The sequence below is a fragment of the Cervus elaphus genome, chromosome 27 (genome assembly GCF_910594005.1).
Source record: "Cervus elaphus chromosome 27, mCerEla1.1, whole genome shotgun sequence".
Taxonomy (NCBI): Eukaryota; Metazoa; Chordata; class Mammalia; order Artiodactyla; family Cervidae; genus Cervus; species Cervus elaphus.
Window position 1 is genome coordinate 63,729,657 of NC_057841.1, and position 16,515 is coordinate 63,746,171.

Genomic DNA, 16,515 nt, shown 5'->3' on the forward strand with positions numbered 1-16,515 from the left:
TCATGTCCATTGAGTCGTTGTTGACATCCAACCATCTCATTCTCTGTCACCCCCTTCTCTTCCTGCCCTCAATCTTTCCCAGCATTAGGGTCTTTTCTAATGAGTCTGCTCTTCGCATCAGGTGGCCAAAGTACTGGAGCTTCAGCTTCAGCATCAGTCTTTCCAAGGAATGTTCAGGACTGATCTCCTTTAGGATGGACTGGTGGGATCTCCTAGCAGTGCAAGGGATTCTCAGGAGTTGTTTTCAGCACAGTTTGAAAGCATCAGCTCTTTGGCACTCAGTCTTTTTATGGTCCAACTCTCACATCTGTACATGACTACTGCAAAAACCAGAGCTTTGACTAGATGGTCCTTTGTTGGCAAAGTAGTGTCTCTCTTGTTTAATATGCTGTCTAGGTTTGTCACAGCTAACTTGGTTAATGCTCAGCGAAAGTAAGAACAAGATAGTAGTTGGAGCCACGTTAGGGAACTCATGCAAAGTTCACAAAATTGAGTGCCGATTCCATGTTCTCTTTTTTAATATTTATTTGGCTGCATTGTGTCTTAGTGGTGCCATGTGAGATCTTCCACGGAAGCACATGGACTCCCTAGTTGCGGCCTGTGGGCTCCATAGTTGCATAAGGGCTCAGTTGCTCTGTGGCTTGGGGGATCTCAGTTCACAGCATTGCAAGGCAGGTTCTTAGCCATGGGCCACCAGGGAAATCCAGATTCCTTGTTCTTTACGCACAAATGGGCAGAGAGAGTTTGGTGGTGGTGGTGGGGAGGGGGTCGGGGCTGCTCTGCAACTCACAGAGTAAAGATCATTCCTGAATGAGAAATGAGCGCCCAGAGCAGTATGCTCGGTGGAGGGCAGGCACAGGCAAGGGGCGGGCTCGGCCTCATCCTTCTCTCAGCCAGGGTGTCACCCTGTGCAAGCTCCCTCACCTCTGACGGCCTCGTTGTTTTTTTTAACCTGGGGAAGAAGGGAGTGGCCGGCCTGAACAACCCTGCTCTTTGTAAAGCAGGTAAGACACTAATTGTTGAGGTCTGTGTGTTGTCAAGCCAGAAAGCAACACCCTTTCACTCTGGGCCACATCGCCCCCAGGGAACAAGGTGATGCTGTGCAAACAGCTGGGAGCCAAGGGCTGGGCTGGGATCATTCAGTCTTTTAATGCAAATCCATTTTTCTCTTCAATATTGTCTGTATCAAACCTTCTTTTAATAGCAGAGAATGAATAGCCAGAATGTCCATGGCCTTCCCCTCCCTTGATACCAAATTTGTTTTTTTGGCCAGGCCATATGGCATTTGAGATCTTAGTTCCCCAATCAGGGATGGAAACCACACCCTCTGCATTGTGAGTGCAGAGTCTTAACCACTGGACCTCCAGGGAAGTTCCCATTCCAAAGATTTTGATCAAATATAAACATTGGTTGTACAGCCAAGGCTTTAAAAAACATAAGGCTACTTGGTATCCAAAAGTTCATGATTTAACAAAAGCCTGTGAAATCGCCTCAACTCAGATATTTTAAAATTTGATTTTTCTACTTCCTTAGTTAACTTGTCACTACATGAGCTGTGCTTATAGGCAGAATGTGTTGGAGGTGAAGATATTTTTCAGCACACCAAGTTTAGCTTTCTGAGGTGTGAGGCATTATTAAATTTCCAAACGCACCAGGAACATATGTTTCTTGGAAAGCACCTTACCGGAACCCAGTATTAATAGCACAAAATGAGAAATACAGTTATGGACAAATTTGGCAGAAAAAAAATGACATTAAAAATGGACCAAAAGGTAAAGCAAGAGGAGGAAGTACCCACATGCAGCAGGCACGTATGTGATCAGCAGACCCGGCACTGAGGGGCAGCTTAGCAGAAACAGTCAATATAGTAGAAAGAGCACTTAATTTGGATAAGTCTGTGAAATTTTTAATTAATTTATTTTTGGCTGGGCGGGGTCTTCGTTGCTGCATGCAGGCTGCCTCTGGTGGCGGTGAGTGGGGCACAGGCTCGGGAGCAGAGGCACAGCCATTGTGTCTCTCGGGCCCAGTTTCTTGAGGCATGGGGGATCTTCCTGGACCAGGGATCGAACCCGTGTCCCCGGCACTGGCAAGAGAATTCTTAATCACTGGACCACCAGAGAAATCCACAAGTGGGATTTAATCCCTCAGTTTCATCATCTCTAAAAGGGAGTGATAGTATCTAACTTGCATATATATATATAAAACACACATCTGGCACAGGTTAAAAAAGTTGCCTAATGCTCTCTTTTTGAATTAGGGTTTATAGACTAAAAAGGTCCATACTTGGGACTTGCCTCGCAGCCCACTGGTTGGGATTCAGCACTTCCAGTGCAGGGGCTCGGGTTCAATCTCTGGTTGGGAAGCTCCCAAATGCCACATGGTGTGGTCAACGAAATAAAAATGCAAACAAATTTTAAAAAAAGATCTAAACTGGGAAGATGCTAAAGCCAGTGTACTCCATTCTGTTTAATGCAGTAGCGATTTCTTAACACTTACTATGGGCCTCTAGTCTAGTGATAAAAACAGAAATAAGAGGGCTTACGTTTCCATCTTGGAATACCACAATAGGCAAAAAGACAGAAGAAAGGACATCTCATCTGAGAGGGATGGGTCCAAGGTAGAGGCTTTGTAAGAGTCTCTTGATACTTCTGGAATAGATTTTTGGTGGGCAAAGTTTAGAACCACTAATGAATTCTAAACCTCCAAGATCTTTCAAGCCTTATTATCTCTTGAACAATGCCAATGACTGACTTCATAGCCTCATGTCCTGTAGGTTGCATGTGGAATGAGTCAGAAGGAGGTGAGAATGTTCCAGTGGACGCAGCCCCAGATGACTGCTGGACGTTTCCGATGCTGTAGAACACAGAGGGGAGGGGACGGGGGAAACACTTAGGAGAAGGAGGTGGAATGACCTCGGTTGTCAACTTGACCTTGGGGAAACGGTAGCCTTTGACTTTATTTACCTAATTAAAGGCAGTTCTACAACAAAGTAGGTAGAACTGTGCTTCCCTAAAGATATGTTTAAACTCTAATCCCCAGTACCTGTGAATGAGACCTTATAGGAAGTAGGGTCTTTGCAGATGTAAACAAGTTAAGATGAATTCGTGCTGGATTAGGGTGAGCCTTAAACCAATGGCAAGTGTCTGTGTGTGACACACATGGAAGACATGGGGAAGAACGCGATGTGAAGATGGGGGCCGAGGTTAGAGAGATGTCTCTACAAGCCAAGGACTGCTGCCAAGGGGGCTTGGAGAGAGGCATGGGACGGATCTTCCCTGAGAGTCTCCAGAAAGAAGCAGTTCTGCCAACATCTTGGTTTTGGACTTCTGGCCTCCAGAACCGTGGGAAAATCCATTTTTTTGTTATCTGAGTCACCCGGTTTGTAGCAATTTGTTATGGCAGGCCCAGTAAACTGATCATACCACTTAATGAATACAGATCTCTATCTGAATCAATGTCAAAATCCACATCTCGATGTTTATACCATGAGGATAATGACCTGAGTTTTCCAGTTTTTAATGACACAGTGACTAATGGTGTATGGTTGTATCTTGGGTGTTTAAAAGAACTGTTTACCTACTGTGCCCTGATGATCGTTTTTCTCTCCCTCTTGTTTTGTTTTCTTGTTTGTTTCAGATTGTCATCAGATTCACAATGGACTCTCTCATCGCAGCAAATACCAAGTTTTGCTTTGATCTGTTCCAAAAGATCAGCACAGATGATTGTCGGAAGAACATCTTCTTCTGCCCGCTGAGCCTCTCGGCCGCGCTTGGCATGGTCCGCCTGGGAGCCAGGAGCGGCAGCGCGCGCCAGATCGACCAGGTGCGGATGGTGCGCGGCGTCCGGGCGCAGAGTCGGGCCCTGATCCCTTGGCAAGCCTGACTGTTCCCTGCGCCCTGGGCTTGCTGGGAACTGTAACTGCCCCGAGATTCATTTGTGGGGCATGCCCTGCTTTCTCTTCAGTCCAACCATACTTCCAGGCTCAGGGGCGCCTCCGGCTCCCTGAGGACTGCTCCATCTCACCAACCTGATGGCCGTTCTCACAACCTCCTGTCTCTGTCTGTCTGCATGCGTGCTCAGCTGCTTCACTTGTGTCCAACTCTTTGCAACCTCATTGACTGGAGCCCGCCAGGGATTTCCCAGGCAAGAATACTGGAGTGGGTTGCATTCCCTTCTCCAGGGGATCTTCCCGACCCAGGGATTGAACCCGCATCTTTTATGTCTCCTGCATTGTAGGCAGATCTTTACTGACTGAGCCACCAGGGAAGCCCTTGTCTGTCTACATGTCTGGTGCTTTTTCTCTATATAATTATCGATACCAGTATTGCCAGTATTTTTTAATATGTGCGTGTGTTTTCTCTCTCACTCATTCCATTAAATAAAAATGTATTAAGCACCAGTTATGTATCCAGTGGTGAAAGATTCTGGTGTCCTCCTTGCCTTTCTCTCTCACTTCACATCAAGTTTGTCAGAAAGGACTGTTAGCTTTTCTTTTGAAATATATCTAAGATTTTGGCACTCCCCACCACCTCCCTGATGCCTGCCCCTGACAACTGGATCCAGATTCCTCACAAGCGGCCTTGCTTCCACTGTCAGTGTTCTGAACCCAGGTGCCAGAAAGATTCTTTAAAACCAAAGTCAGCTCCTGTTTCCCGTTGGCTCAACACCTGGACCTCCACTTCCCTAATGACAGAAGTCCGAGCTCTTTCAATGGCCTATGAGGGTTGGGGGTCCAGGTTTTGGGCAACCTGGTGACTCTCTCCCCACCCTCCCCTCTCTCTGGCCATACTGACCTCCCACCCCTTCCTTGGGATATTCAACCCCACTCCTGCTTTAGGGCCTTTGCTCCATCCCATTCCCCTAGGTGACTGATCTAGAATTTAATCTCCGCTTCAGGACTGTGATCAGAGTTAACCTTCTCAAAAAGATTGACTTTGATTTCTCAATCTACGGCTGTGTGTGTTTGCATGTGTGTGTGTGAGTGTGTGTTATTTGCTAGGTCCTGTCCAACTCTTTGCGACCCCATGGACTAGAGCCCTCCAGTCTCCTCTGTCCATGGGACTCTCCAGGCAAGAGAATACTGGAGTGGGTAGCCGTTCCTTTCTCCAGAGGATCTTCCTGACGCAGGGATTGAACCTGGGTCTCCCACACTGCAGGCAGATTCTTTACTGTCTGAGCCCCCAGGGAAGCCCCTTAAGGCTGCATCCTGGCCCCCAACACTGAGATTCCCATTGTCCCAGCTGCTTTCCCCCACATGGCATTTTCCATCTTCTGACATACCACCTAGAGTAATTACTTACTATTTCATCCCTCTCCCACTAGAATGTAACCTCCCAGAGGGCAGGACTCTGTCCTAGAGCAGCAACCCAATGCAAATGTGTGGAAGGAATGAATGACACTGACAAGAGCAACTCCTCCCAGTAAACCACAGGCTCCAGGGGCGGCCTGACAATTCCCTGATCTAGTCCAGAGTGCAGAGGCTAAGTATGAACACAGTTGTGTCCCTAAGATGGAAGAGTGAATTACTGGATTGAGGCAGCAGGTGTTTAGGGTCACTCTACTTTATTCATGTACTTTGATTTGGTGTATTACTCCATCCCAGGTGGTGCAGTGGTAAAGAATCTGTCTGCCAATGCAGGAAATGCAGGAGATGCAGGTTCAATCTTCTCCAGAAGATCCCCTGGAGAAGGGAATGGTAACCCACTCCAGTGTTCTTGCTTGTAAAATCCCATGGGCAGAGGGGCCTGGCAGGCTACAGTCCATGGGATCACAAACAGTCAGACACGACTTAGTGTGCCCGCACACACACACACACACACACCCCTTATTCCATTAGCCACATTCGGCTAAAGTGCAATCGGCATCCTCCAGGCCAGGTTTCAGATGCTCCTTCTCCAGGCTCTTGGGTGTCACAGCAGACTTACCTTGACGATGCCAGATGCCCCCCTTGTCTCCCATCTTTCTGCAAAGCTCTGGATAACTTATCTTCTGCTCTACTGATTTGAAGCTCTAGGTCAGCACAGTCTAACACAAATATAATTTAAGTCACATATGTAATTAAAAACTTTTTAGTAGCCATGCTAAGAAAGTATAAAAATAGATGAGACTAATTTTAATAATATATATTATTTAACCCAATACCTTGAAAATATATCAACATGCAATCAGTTAAAACATTTAAATAAAATATTTTATATTCTTTTTTTTTTCATACGAAGTCTTCAAAATCTGATGTGTATTTTACACTTCTAGTCAATTCAGGCCATCTCATAGCCAAGTGTGATTTGTGGATGCCTTGATATTCTTTTAGCTTGGCTACATTCTTTCTTTTAAATGCAGTCCCAGGGGCATAGCATTCTGTTTACTTCCCATCCTTCCACTTCACAGCCTGAGTCAAAAGAAACATGTACCTTTCTTTTTTTTTTTTACTTTACTTTTAATTAGAAGATAACTGCTTTGCAATATTGTGTTGGTTTCTGCCAAATATCAACATCAATCAGCTGCAGGCATACATACATTGTCCCCTTCCCCTTGAACCTCCCTCCCATCTCCACCCCATCACCCCTCTCGGCTGTCACAGAGCCCCGGGTTGGGCTCCCTGCATCAGACAGCAAATTCTCACCGGCTGCCTAGTTTACATGTGGTAACATACGTGCCTCCACGCTGCTCTCTGAGTTCATCCCACCCTCTCCTTCCCCAGCTGCCGCCTTTCTTTAAACCGTTGTTTAAACCGCTGATTATTATTTTGTTTAACTCTGTAATCCTTATCATCGCCACGTTATTAAAAACGTTTCTGAAGCTGTTCAGACTTCCTGCTGTTTGTGCGGTCTCAAAGATCCCATCTCCACTCTCGCATAGGTACTGCACTTCAACGAATTGTCCCAGAATAAAGGGAACGAGCCAGATCCCTGTCTGAAAAAAGCAGAGCAGGAAGTGCCTGCTGACAGCAACCTGGAAGGGCAGAAGGAAGTGGCGGGGCCTCTGACGCTGCAGGTGGGTCACCACGAACTCTGCCCCTCGGTCTGCAGTGCTCCTCCGGGCGGTCCTGTGTGAGGCCACGGTCGTTTCTCCTCCGTGAGAGCCTGGCAGACCTCAGCCCCACAGCCACAGCAATGATCCCAAATGACCCAATTCCTCTCTGGTCACGCGTCTTATGCGTCCTTGGCTGTAAAGAGTAGGATCTGGAATCTTCTGCTTACGATAAAGAAGCTCAGACCACAGTCCCAGGACTCACCTAGGTGTACAGGTCACGGTTCCCCAGGATGGAGCCAGGGTGAGGAGGATGGGGTCGGGGAAGTAGCTCCCCACGACTCTCTCCACTTCTGCTGTTCTGTTTCCTGCTGGAATCTGTACTGACATCGAAGGCTTTTATGGGTTGTCTTATACCAGGAACGGTAAAGATATTCTCTAGTTTATATATCCTCCTACGTTAGGACGTTTAAGATTCTTTCTTGACTCTTTTTGAAAACAGAGAAAAACAAGGCACACTCATCTAAAATGCAGTGTACACTGTGGAGTCTCCGTTTACATATTTCCCCCCTGATCTTGATCCAACGTGGGAGCCAGGACACGGACCACGCCCTCCCTCCGTCCCTCGCTTCTTCTCCGCTTGCTCCCCCAACCGGTTACAAAGTGAAATGACTGCTTGCTTTCTGAGGCTTTAACGCGTTTTAAAGGTCACCTTTTATTTCTTCTTTTGTTAGACCGAGCCTTCAAAGGATGAGAGTGGACTGCTCAGCTGCTATTTCGGACAGCTTCTCTCCAAATTAGCCAGGATCAAAGTCGATTACACCCTGAGTGTTGCCAACAGGCTTTATGCGGAGCGAGAATTCCCAATCTGCCCGGTGAGTTAGGCGTGACTGCTGATTAAGACCACCCTTTGACTTACTATTTCAAAACCATCAAGGAGCTGGATTTCTCACCTGCTGTCTAGAGCACAAACCTCTGACAGGAGGAGGTGACGGTGGGATGTCCAGGACCTGTTTCGTTCTCTCCCACACCTTCTGTCGCCCTCCTCCCAGTTTTCAACTTGCACACTTCAGGAGGTCCCCTGATGGATGGGAGTGTGGGGAAGGGGAGGGTCACGTGACTAACAGCCTCTGCAGGCCTGGAGCTCGTGTGGGTTTGGTAACGGCGTTCTCTCCTGTGACCTTGACGGTCTTTCCCATTCACGGTGCCTGGTAGAGGCACTGGTAGCTCCTCTCCCAGCTGGTCCTTCCCTCCCCGCTCAAGGCACTTCTCTAAAACCGCTTTTTATGCCACGATCAGGCCACCTGCCTATGAAATTGTACTCATTTAAGATGCGGTGCAGTGTCGCCGAAGGAGACCGACTGGAGCCAAAAGGCGCAAGTCCTGTCTCTGCGGCTAAAGGCTTTGGAACTAGAGAAAGACGCGGCTGAATCCGGGCTTCAGTTTCCTCCCTCGCCACTAGAGAGAGCTAGTGAGCCGCAGTGAGCGTGAGTGGGCGTGACCAATGCACAGGCGGGACACGAGTGTCAGGGGCGTGTTTAAGAGGAGTTCGCGTACTTGGACCAAAATTAGTATGTTCTCTTATGATGGAGATGAGATTTTATGTTTTTTTCCCCCCCAAACTAGCTTTATTGAAATATAAATTCATATAACATACAACTCACTTTTTAAAAATGTTCACAGCAGTGATTTAGATATATTACATTACAAAATTCTTTAAAATTGTGGTAAAATATCTAGAGCATAAAAATTGGTACTTTAACCATTTCTAAGTATGCGATTCAGTGGCATTAGTTGTATTCAGTGTTGTGTAGTGATCACCCTATTTCTAAAATGCTTTCATTACTGTGAATAGGAACTCTGTACAGTGCCATTAAACCGGGTTCTAATTCTGAAAACTTAAAGCGTTTTACGGCAAAGGCTCCAAAGTCACTTGCTGTTTGTCCTGGGCTGTGCTGTGCCTAGTCGCTCAGTTGTATCCAACTCTTTGTGATCCCATGGACTGTAGCCCGCCAGCCTCCTCTGGCCCCAGGGATTCTCCAGGCAAGAAGACTGGAGTGGGTTGCCATGTCCTCCTCCAGGAGACCTTCCCAACTCATGAATTGAACTGGGGTCTCCTGCACTGCGGGCAGATTCTTTACCAGCCGAGCTGTGAGTCTCTACAAATGGAATGTCCAAATCTGGTGGGAAAGCTAGTGTCATTTTAACTGTGGACAACTCCACAGATAAGAATTCTGTACCCTCAATTAACACTACAGGCAATGAAATGTCTCCGTGTAGTTGAGGCTGGGGGTAGATAGAGACCCCATGCACTCAGCATAAATGACCAGACACTTCCTTCTCATTAGGCTTCTCACGACTGCTTCACTCCTAAACTGTTAGCGTAATTGTATGACTTCATGTCACTATTTCCATTTATCCCAATTTATCAGGAATACTTAGATGGCGTGATTCAATTTTACCACACGACAGTTGAAAGTGTTGATTTTCAGAAAGACACTGAAAAATCCAGGCAAGAGATTAACTTCTGGGTTGAATCTCAATCCCAAGGTAAGAAAGACCCAACACATTGGAGGTGGTACTCGTTTCCATTTAAAAGAAAAAAGTCAGCCCCGCTTTGCGGTCTCTGGTCTGTTGGGACCAGATGCTCGTGTGTGTGGATTGGGTCCGAAGCTTGTTGTGTAGGTGTCAAATAGTTAAAATGCTTAGATGCTGTGGGTGCTTATTTATGGTCCTTTGCTCCATCATGAAGGTGAGATGCCTTTCAGCCAAGTACAATACTAGCAGGATGTCAACTAGTTCCATGTTTCTTTAAGGGTCAGTAGGAGGATGGTGAATAGAGTATGTTTCTTCAGAGGGAAATAGAAATAAGAAGATCCTAATTCTTGCCAACTTTTAGCTAGATTTACAGGTATTTTCTGAGTGAAGGAATGATGGTGATGAGTAGTGAATATTTGAGTTCAACAAAAATGGAAGAATATTTTCAGTACGAATCTGCCCATCTGCCTTTTATGGGGGGTTTAGTTTTCTTGGATTAGGCTTCCCTGGTGGCTCAGTTGGTTAAAGAATCCACTTGCAATGCAAGAGACCTGGGTTCGAACCCTGGGTCAGGAAGACCCCTGGAGAAGGAACTGGCTTTCTACTCCAGTATGCTTGCTTGGGAAATCTCATGGACAGAGGAGCCTGGTGGGCTACAGTCCATGGGGTCACAAGAGTTGGACATGACTTAACCACTAAACCACCACCAATTTTCTTGGATTACTTCCTGGATGAGACATACTTTAGTCTTGGGAATACTAAACTGCATTAAAAAAATCTGTCTACTTGAATACTTTTGCTACAATTCATATTTAGGATATTCTCTGGAAACTTTTTTTTTAAGGTAAAATCAAGGAACTCTTCAGCAAGGACAGTATCAACAATGAGACTGTGCTGGTGCTGGTGAACGCTGTCTACTTCAAGGCCAAATGGGAGAAATATTTTGACTGCGAAAACACGGTTGATGCCGTTTTTTCTCTAAGTGAGGTACCAGAGCACAGTTTTCTAGATATTCACTCACAATTTCCACTGAATAATGGGCAGTATGTATATTCACATCTCAACTTAGGTCTCTGGGTTATGACTTACGTTTACAAGAACATTTGGTTATTAATAAAAGTCAGTGCCTAAAGATTATGAAGCATTTTTGTGCTAGGTGCTTCACTGAGCATTTTTCCTTCACTATTTCATTTCTTCCCCAAAATAACATTATGGAAATAGGTGTTATTATTAGTCCTACTTAGGAGTCCAGGGGGAAAAAATGCAAAGGTTACTCAGCCAAATTCACGCATTAAGATTCACATGTATGAGCATTTGCCTCAAAAACCTGTGTTCCTTATTTCAAAAAAGCAAATATTATTATCAATATTATATACATTGTATTGAGTATATTACATATGACTTATAACTGTGTATAAGTATTATACATGCATAGAAAGAGGCCCAGTAGGGAACATACATTTATCTGTCAGCATAGGTAACTCCAGGAGAGAGAGATGGTGTTTACATTTGCTTATTTTTCTGCATTTTCTAACTCTCTGCACAAGTACTGCCTCCAAAATAATAAATGGTACTTGAAAAAGGCGTGTTCTGAGCCAGGAGCTGCAGAATGGGAACAGCCGTGCTGTTCTCTCCAGCGCGGCTCGCGCTCCTGTCGGTTGGCGGCCTGCCGCGTACTGTGAGGCTATCAGGAGGCTTCCGGCGCCCTTTCCTCTGGCAGAAGCCCATGAGGCAGGAGTTGTTATTTAGTACCCAGAAGCTTAGCATTTAACCAGTTTCCCACTGATGCTTCTGTGGGCCCGTCCAGGCCAATAGGGATGGAGCGTCACGGAAGGCCAGAACCTGGGTGGAGCAGGTATGGAAGAGGGAGCTGGCAGGGCTGGTTTCAGCTGGTGAGGCTGTGGGTAGACGCCTGGTTGGACATCCTACTGACAAGGGGTCTTAGGACCTGAAGAACCTACCAAAACCGTGGAAAGATGGGGTGTTGACAAAGTAAGGGCCCCCTGGTCAGTGGGCAGAAGGCTTCGTTAGACTGGATCCCTGTGGCTCTGAACTTTCGGGGGAAGCGCCTTCTCATCTGGATGGACCATGTTGTCAGGGAAGTTGGGGACTGTGTAGGTTTGTGAACTTCTTGTGGCCATGCTGTGACTTTCTACCGTGTCCGCCTCAGAGTGAAAAGCAGAATGTGAAGATGATGAACCAGAACGGGCTGTTCAGAATTGGCTTTGTGGACGAGCTGAAAGTGCAGATCTTGGAGCTTCCGTACACGAAGGGGAAGCTCGATATGGTCGTGCTGCTGCCATCTGGCTCCGCGGACAACCTGAAGGCCCTGGAAGAGGTAAGTCTTCACTTGCATATCTCTGCAGCTGCAGTCCACAGGGTTGTAAAGAGTCAGACACAACTGAGCGACTGAGCAACAATGACAACAACGTATTTTGGGGCTCCCCTGTGGCTCAGATGGTAGAGAATCCACCTGCAATGCGGGAGACCCTGGTTCGATTTCTAGGTCGGGAAGATCCCCTGGAGAAGGGAATGGCAACCCACTCCAGTACTCTTGCCTGGAGAATCCCATGGACAGAGGAGCCTGGAGGGCTATAGTCCATGGGGTCGCAAGGAATTGGACAGGACTGAGCGACTCACACACAAACACACACTATATTGCATCATATCATCTTGAGGAAGGATGGTATCTGGGCTATCAGAGAATCAGAGAATACATACGAATCTGAACTCATGAGACATTTATTTCTCATTTGCTGAGAACTAAAGAACAAATTGCTGGAAGAAATATCAATAACCTCAGATATGCAGATGACACCACCCTTATGGCAGAGAGTGAAGAGGAACTAAAAAGCCTCTTGATGAAAGTGAAAGAGGAGAGTGAAGTTGGCTTAAAGCTCAACATTCAGAAAACTAAGATCATGGCATCTGGTCCCATCACCTCATGGGAAATAGATGGGGAAACAGTGGAAACAGTGTCAGACTTCATTTTTTTGGGCTCCAAAATCACTGCAGATAGTGATTGCAGCCATGAAATTAAAAGACACTTACTCCTTGGAAGGAAAGTTATGACCAACCTAGATAGCATATTAAAAAGCAGAGACATTACTTTGCCAACCAAGGTCCATCTGGTCAAGGCTGTGGTTTTTCCAGTGGTCATGTATGGATGTGAGAGTTGGTCTGTGAAGAAAGCTGAGCACCGAAGAATTGATGGTTTTGAACTATGGTGTTGGAGACTCTTGAGAGTCCCTTGGACTGCAAGGAGATCCAACCAGTCCATCCTAAAGGAGATCAGTCCTGCGTGTTCATTGGAAGGACTGATGCTGAAGCTGAAACTCCAATACTTTGGCCACCTCATGCGAAGAGTTGACTCACTGGAAAAGCCCCTGATGCTGGGAGGGATTGGGGGCAGGAGGAGAAGGGGATGACAGAGATGAGATGGCTGGATGGCATCACCAACTCAATGGACATGAGTTTGAGTAAACTTCGGGAGCTGGTGATGGACAGGGAGGCCTGGTGTGCCTCCCTGGACCTTCACAGGGTCGCAAAGAGTCGGACACGACTGAGTGATTGAACTGAACTGAAAGAACAAATGCCAAAAATATTAGATAGGGCTTTCTTTGCTCATCTCATGGTTCTCTGCAGTTATTTTTCCAGACCAAGGGATCTGGAAGCGGAGGAACTTGATAATTGCAACAAATGAAATAACTCCTCCTTTTTCCTGAATATCTGGATGTCTGGCCTCTTCTCACACTGTTTCGCTGTCGCTCAGTTAGAGACTCTTTAGCTTAATCCTCTTTCTTGGTCCTCATGCTTTGACAGAAGTGGAGATGCTGATGTTGAAGCAAATTGCTTGTGAAGTAGGAATTAATAAAGGCTGGGGAATTAATAAAGGAATTAATGAAGGTTCAGCTTGGTGGGGTGGGAGTGGGGAAGAGAGAAAGTGAGACAGAAATACAGGGATATGGGAGAACAGGTGTGACAATGAGAATCATAACTATCATTCCAAGTTTATCACGTGCAAGCATTATGTGCGGGCTTCCCAGGTGGCGCTAGTGGTAAAGAGCCCGCCTGCCAATGCACGAGACACAAGAGACACGGGCTCCATCCCTGGGTTGGGAAGACCCCCTGGAGGAGGAAACGACACTCCACTCCAGTGTTCTTGCCTGGAAAACTCCATGGACAGAGGAGCCTGGTGGGCCACAGTCCACGGGGCCACAGAGAGCCTGACCTGACAGAGAGTCTAAGCAGAGCAGCGCCATGGGAAGCTCTTTGCAGACACCATGGTGCTCAGTCCTTGCAGAACTCCAGTGGTGGTGTCTGTCTTATAAAAGAGGAGGCTGAGCTGCAGAACATCAAAGATTGGCCAAGCTGACCCGACCTAACCACATGAGCTTTCCTGGGCATTGGACACTAACCTGTCAGACACCACAGAACAGAGGAATCCACATTTTCTGGTGTCTGTTAAAGAAGAAAGAGATTTTCTTGGAGGACTTTAAGTGAAATCAGAGGATTCTGAGGCAAAGACCTTGAGGATTGTTACCAGCGGTGGAAATAGTCTGAGGCCCCCCTTGGAAGTGTGTAGGGCATCCTTTGCAAGCTCATCATCTGACCTTGAACATGATTTTCTTCTTCTTGTAGCTTGAAAGGAATATCACCTACGAAAAACTCATGGCCTGGAGCAGTTCAGAAAATATGTCAGAAAAAAGAGTAGCCGTCTCCTTCCCTCGGTTCACCCTGGAAGACAGCTATGATCTCAACCCTATTCTACAAGACATGGGCATCACGGATATCTTTGATGAAACAAAGGCTGACCTTACAGGAATCTCTCCAAGTCCCAGTTTGTACCTGTCAAAAGTTGTCCATAAAACCTTTGTGGAGGTGGATGAAAATGGCACCCAGGCAGTTGCAGCCAGTGGGGTTGTCGGTATGGAGAAGTCCTCACCGTCCTGGGAGACATTTAATGCTAACCGCCCTTTTCTCTTTTTCATCAGACACAACAAAACCCAAACCATTCTCTTCTATGGCAGGGTCTGCTCTCCTTGAAAGGGGAACACGGTCTGGTGCTTGGAGCTGGGAGAAAGCGATGATAAGTTTCACCCCTGGTATCACACGGGCATTTGCGTTTTCGCTAACATCCAAAGCTGACTGAATTTCATCGCGACTCCACGCTCCTCACCTCCGGCCGTTGGTCCTCACTTCTCCTGACCTTTCTCTCACCCTGTCGCAGGTTCTCATCTAAGTCTTTTAGAACTAAAAGGTCCTTGCTCCCTCCCCAAACTTTCACCACCCTAAGCTTTCAAGCATATAAATTTACCTGCTGTGACTTGAAGGTCAACATAATTGAGGATGATATAGATTCTAAGTTACTGACCTGCTTATAAAGGAATCCTGAAAGTTCAAGTCATTAGTCCGCTTCTAGGAACTGGCAGATTCAGAAAACACTTTTCCACGGGTGGCAAGAGAAAAGGTTTCCGTGGGATCTGTTTTGGAAACAGCCGAGTTCCTGCCGCAGCTGCAATCCTGGTGGCCCGGGGCGGGGTGCTCCTCCTCTTCCTGTCTGTCTTCTGCGGCATGGAGGGTGTCCGATGGGGGTGGGCTCGGTGACGGCTCAGGGGAGCGAGGCTCCCCCAGCAGCGTGCATTCTGCAGAGGGCAGGATGGTGTTTGTTTTGTGAATCTGACATGAACTTAGGAGAGGAGGCAGCGAATTAAAAAGAGATGTCGTCTCAGTTTTCCTTAGAGAGCCGTCACCATGAGGCACTTCCTCTGTCTCGTCACGCCTGTCCTCAGAGAAGGCTCCTCTGTAGTTGCTCCTAAGGGCTTCCCTGGTGGCTCAGACGGTAAAGAACCCGCCTGCCAACGCAGGAGACCTGGGCTGGATCTCTGGGTTGGGAAGATCTCCTGGAGGAGGAAATGTCAACCCACTCCAGTATTCCCGCCTGGAGAATCCCATGGACAGAGGAGCCTGGTGGCTACAGTCCACGGGGTCGCAGAGAGTCGGGCACGACTGAGCGACTGAACCACACTGGGCATGCACGTAGCTGCTCCTAACCACTCAGCACGCTGCGGGGGTGGGGGGGGGAGGGAGGTGCTGCCCTAGCTGCGGCCCTCCCATCCCCTCTCTCCATCCTCTGCCGCGTGGACCCATCTGTCCTCCCAGAGGCCTCCTAAGAGCCCTCCGGGGCCTGGACACAATGCTCGTGGAAACCACTTCCCATCAACTGAAAGCCAGACACCAGAGCGTTCAAGACCCCAGGACCCAGGGCCTTTGTTCTCCGATGTGTCGATCTGAGTTCTTGATCTCTGCCTCAACTGCATGCTCTGGAATGACCACTGACACACTCTCCCGTAGAGGTGGATTTCCAGTCTGATGGTGGTCCGTTTTCCCTGCCCTGTGACGGCCCTCCTCCCAGCTGCCCTGGTGTTGGTGAAGTGTGGCTGTAGCAGTTTTTACAGGAGAAGGTGGATTAACTTCACCTGCTCTTATGCTGGTCCTTCCCCTAGTTCTCTCTGTGCTGGAAAAGACAAGTGTCATGTTCTTTATACAGGCGTCTCATGGCTGAAACGTGCTCATAGCATAAAAAAAATTCTCATTGGTGACACGAGGCTGTTCTTCCAAGTCTTTTACCTAGAATACATGTCTCACATGTCAATTTTATCTCAGATAATCAAAAATAGTCTCTCCTGTGGTTCCTTTTTGAGGGTAGGGTTTCCAGGGCTGATTCCATATTAAGCTGACAGCACAGCTAGACACTGACCATGACCTGTATTATGGGTCGGGCATTGTCTGGTGTTGCTTTTGTTCTTATTCTTTTCCTTGATATGCATATTTTCTCATTTGCACTGGGGTTTTTCAGAATTTTAATCATGAGGGGAAAATGAATCTATTCACAATAAAGAGAAGAGTGTGATTCTTAAATCTGTAAGTCAGTAAACACCATCTTTACTGACCTTTCATTGATCAAAATGTTTCCCAGTGAATAAAGCATTTTTGTCATAAAATATG

The 16,515-nt window shown here is 47.0% G+C and overlaps 1 protein-coding gene across 2 annotated transcripts in view; it reads left to right on the forward strand.

Annotated features, from left to right (window-relative positions):
- SERPINB12 (serpin family B member 12) overlaps nucleotides 1–16,515 on the forward strand; it is a 30,578-nt gene extending 14,063 nt beyond the window's left edge. For both annotated transcript variants that reach the window (XM_043889670.1, XM_043889672.1), the window contains 7 exons: nucleotides 3,637–3,822; nucleotides 6,859–6,993; nucleotides 7,704–7,844; nucleotides 9,402–9,519; nucleotides 10,352–10,494; nucleotides 11,678–11,845; nucleotides 14,149–16,515. In XM_043889670.1, the coding sequence (XP_043745605.1) occupies nucleotides 3,655–3,822; nucleotides 6,859–6,993; nucleotides 7,704–7,844; nucleotides 9,402–9,519; nucleotides 10,352–10,494; nucleotides 11,678–11,845; nucleotides 14,149–14,553 (1,278 nt within the window). In that variant the 5' untranslated portion in view covers nucleotides 3,637–3,654 and the 3' untranslated portion in view covers nucleotides 14,554–16,515. The remainder of the gene's footprint in view (nucleotides 1–3,636; nucleotides 3,823–6,858; nucleotides 6,994–7,703; nucleotides 7,845–9,401; nucleotides 9,520–10,351; nucleotides 10,495–11,677; nucleotides 11,846–14,148) is intronic.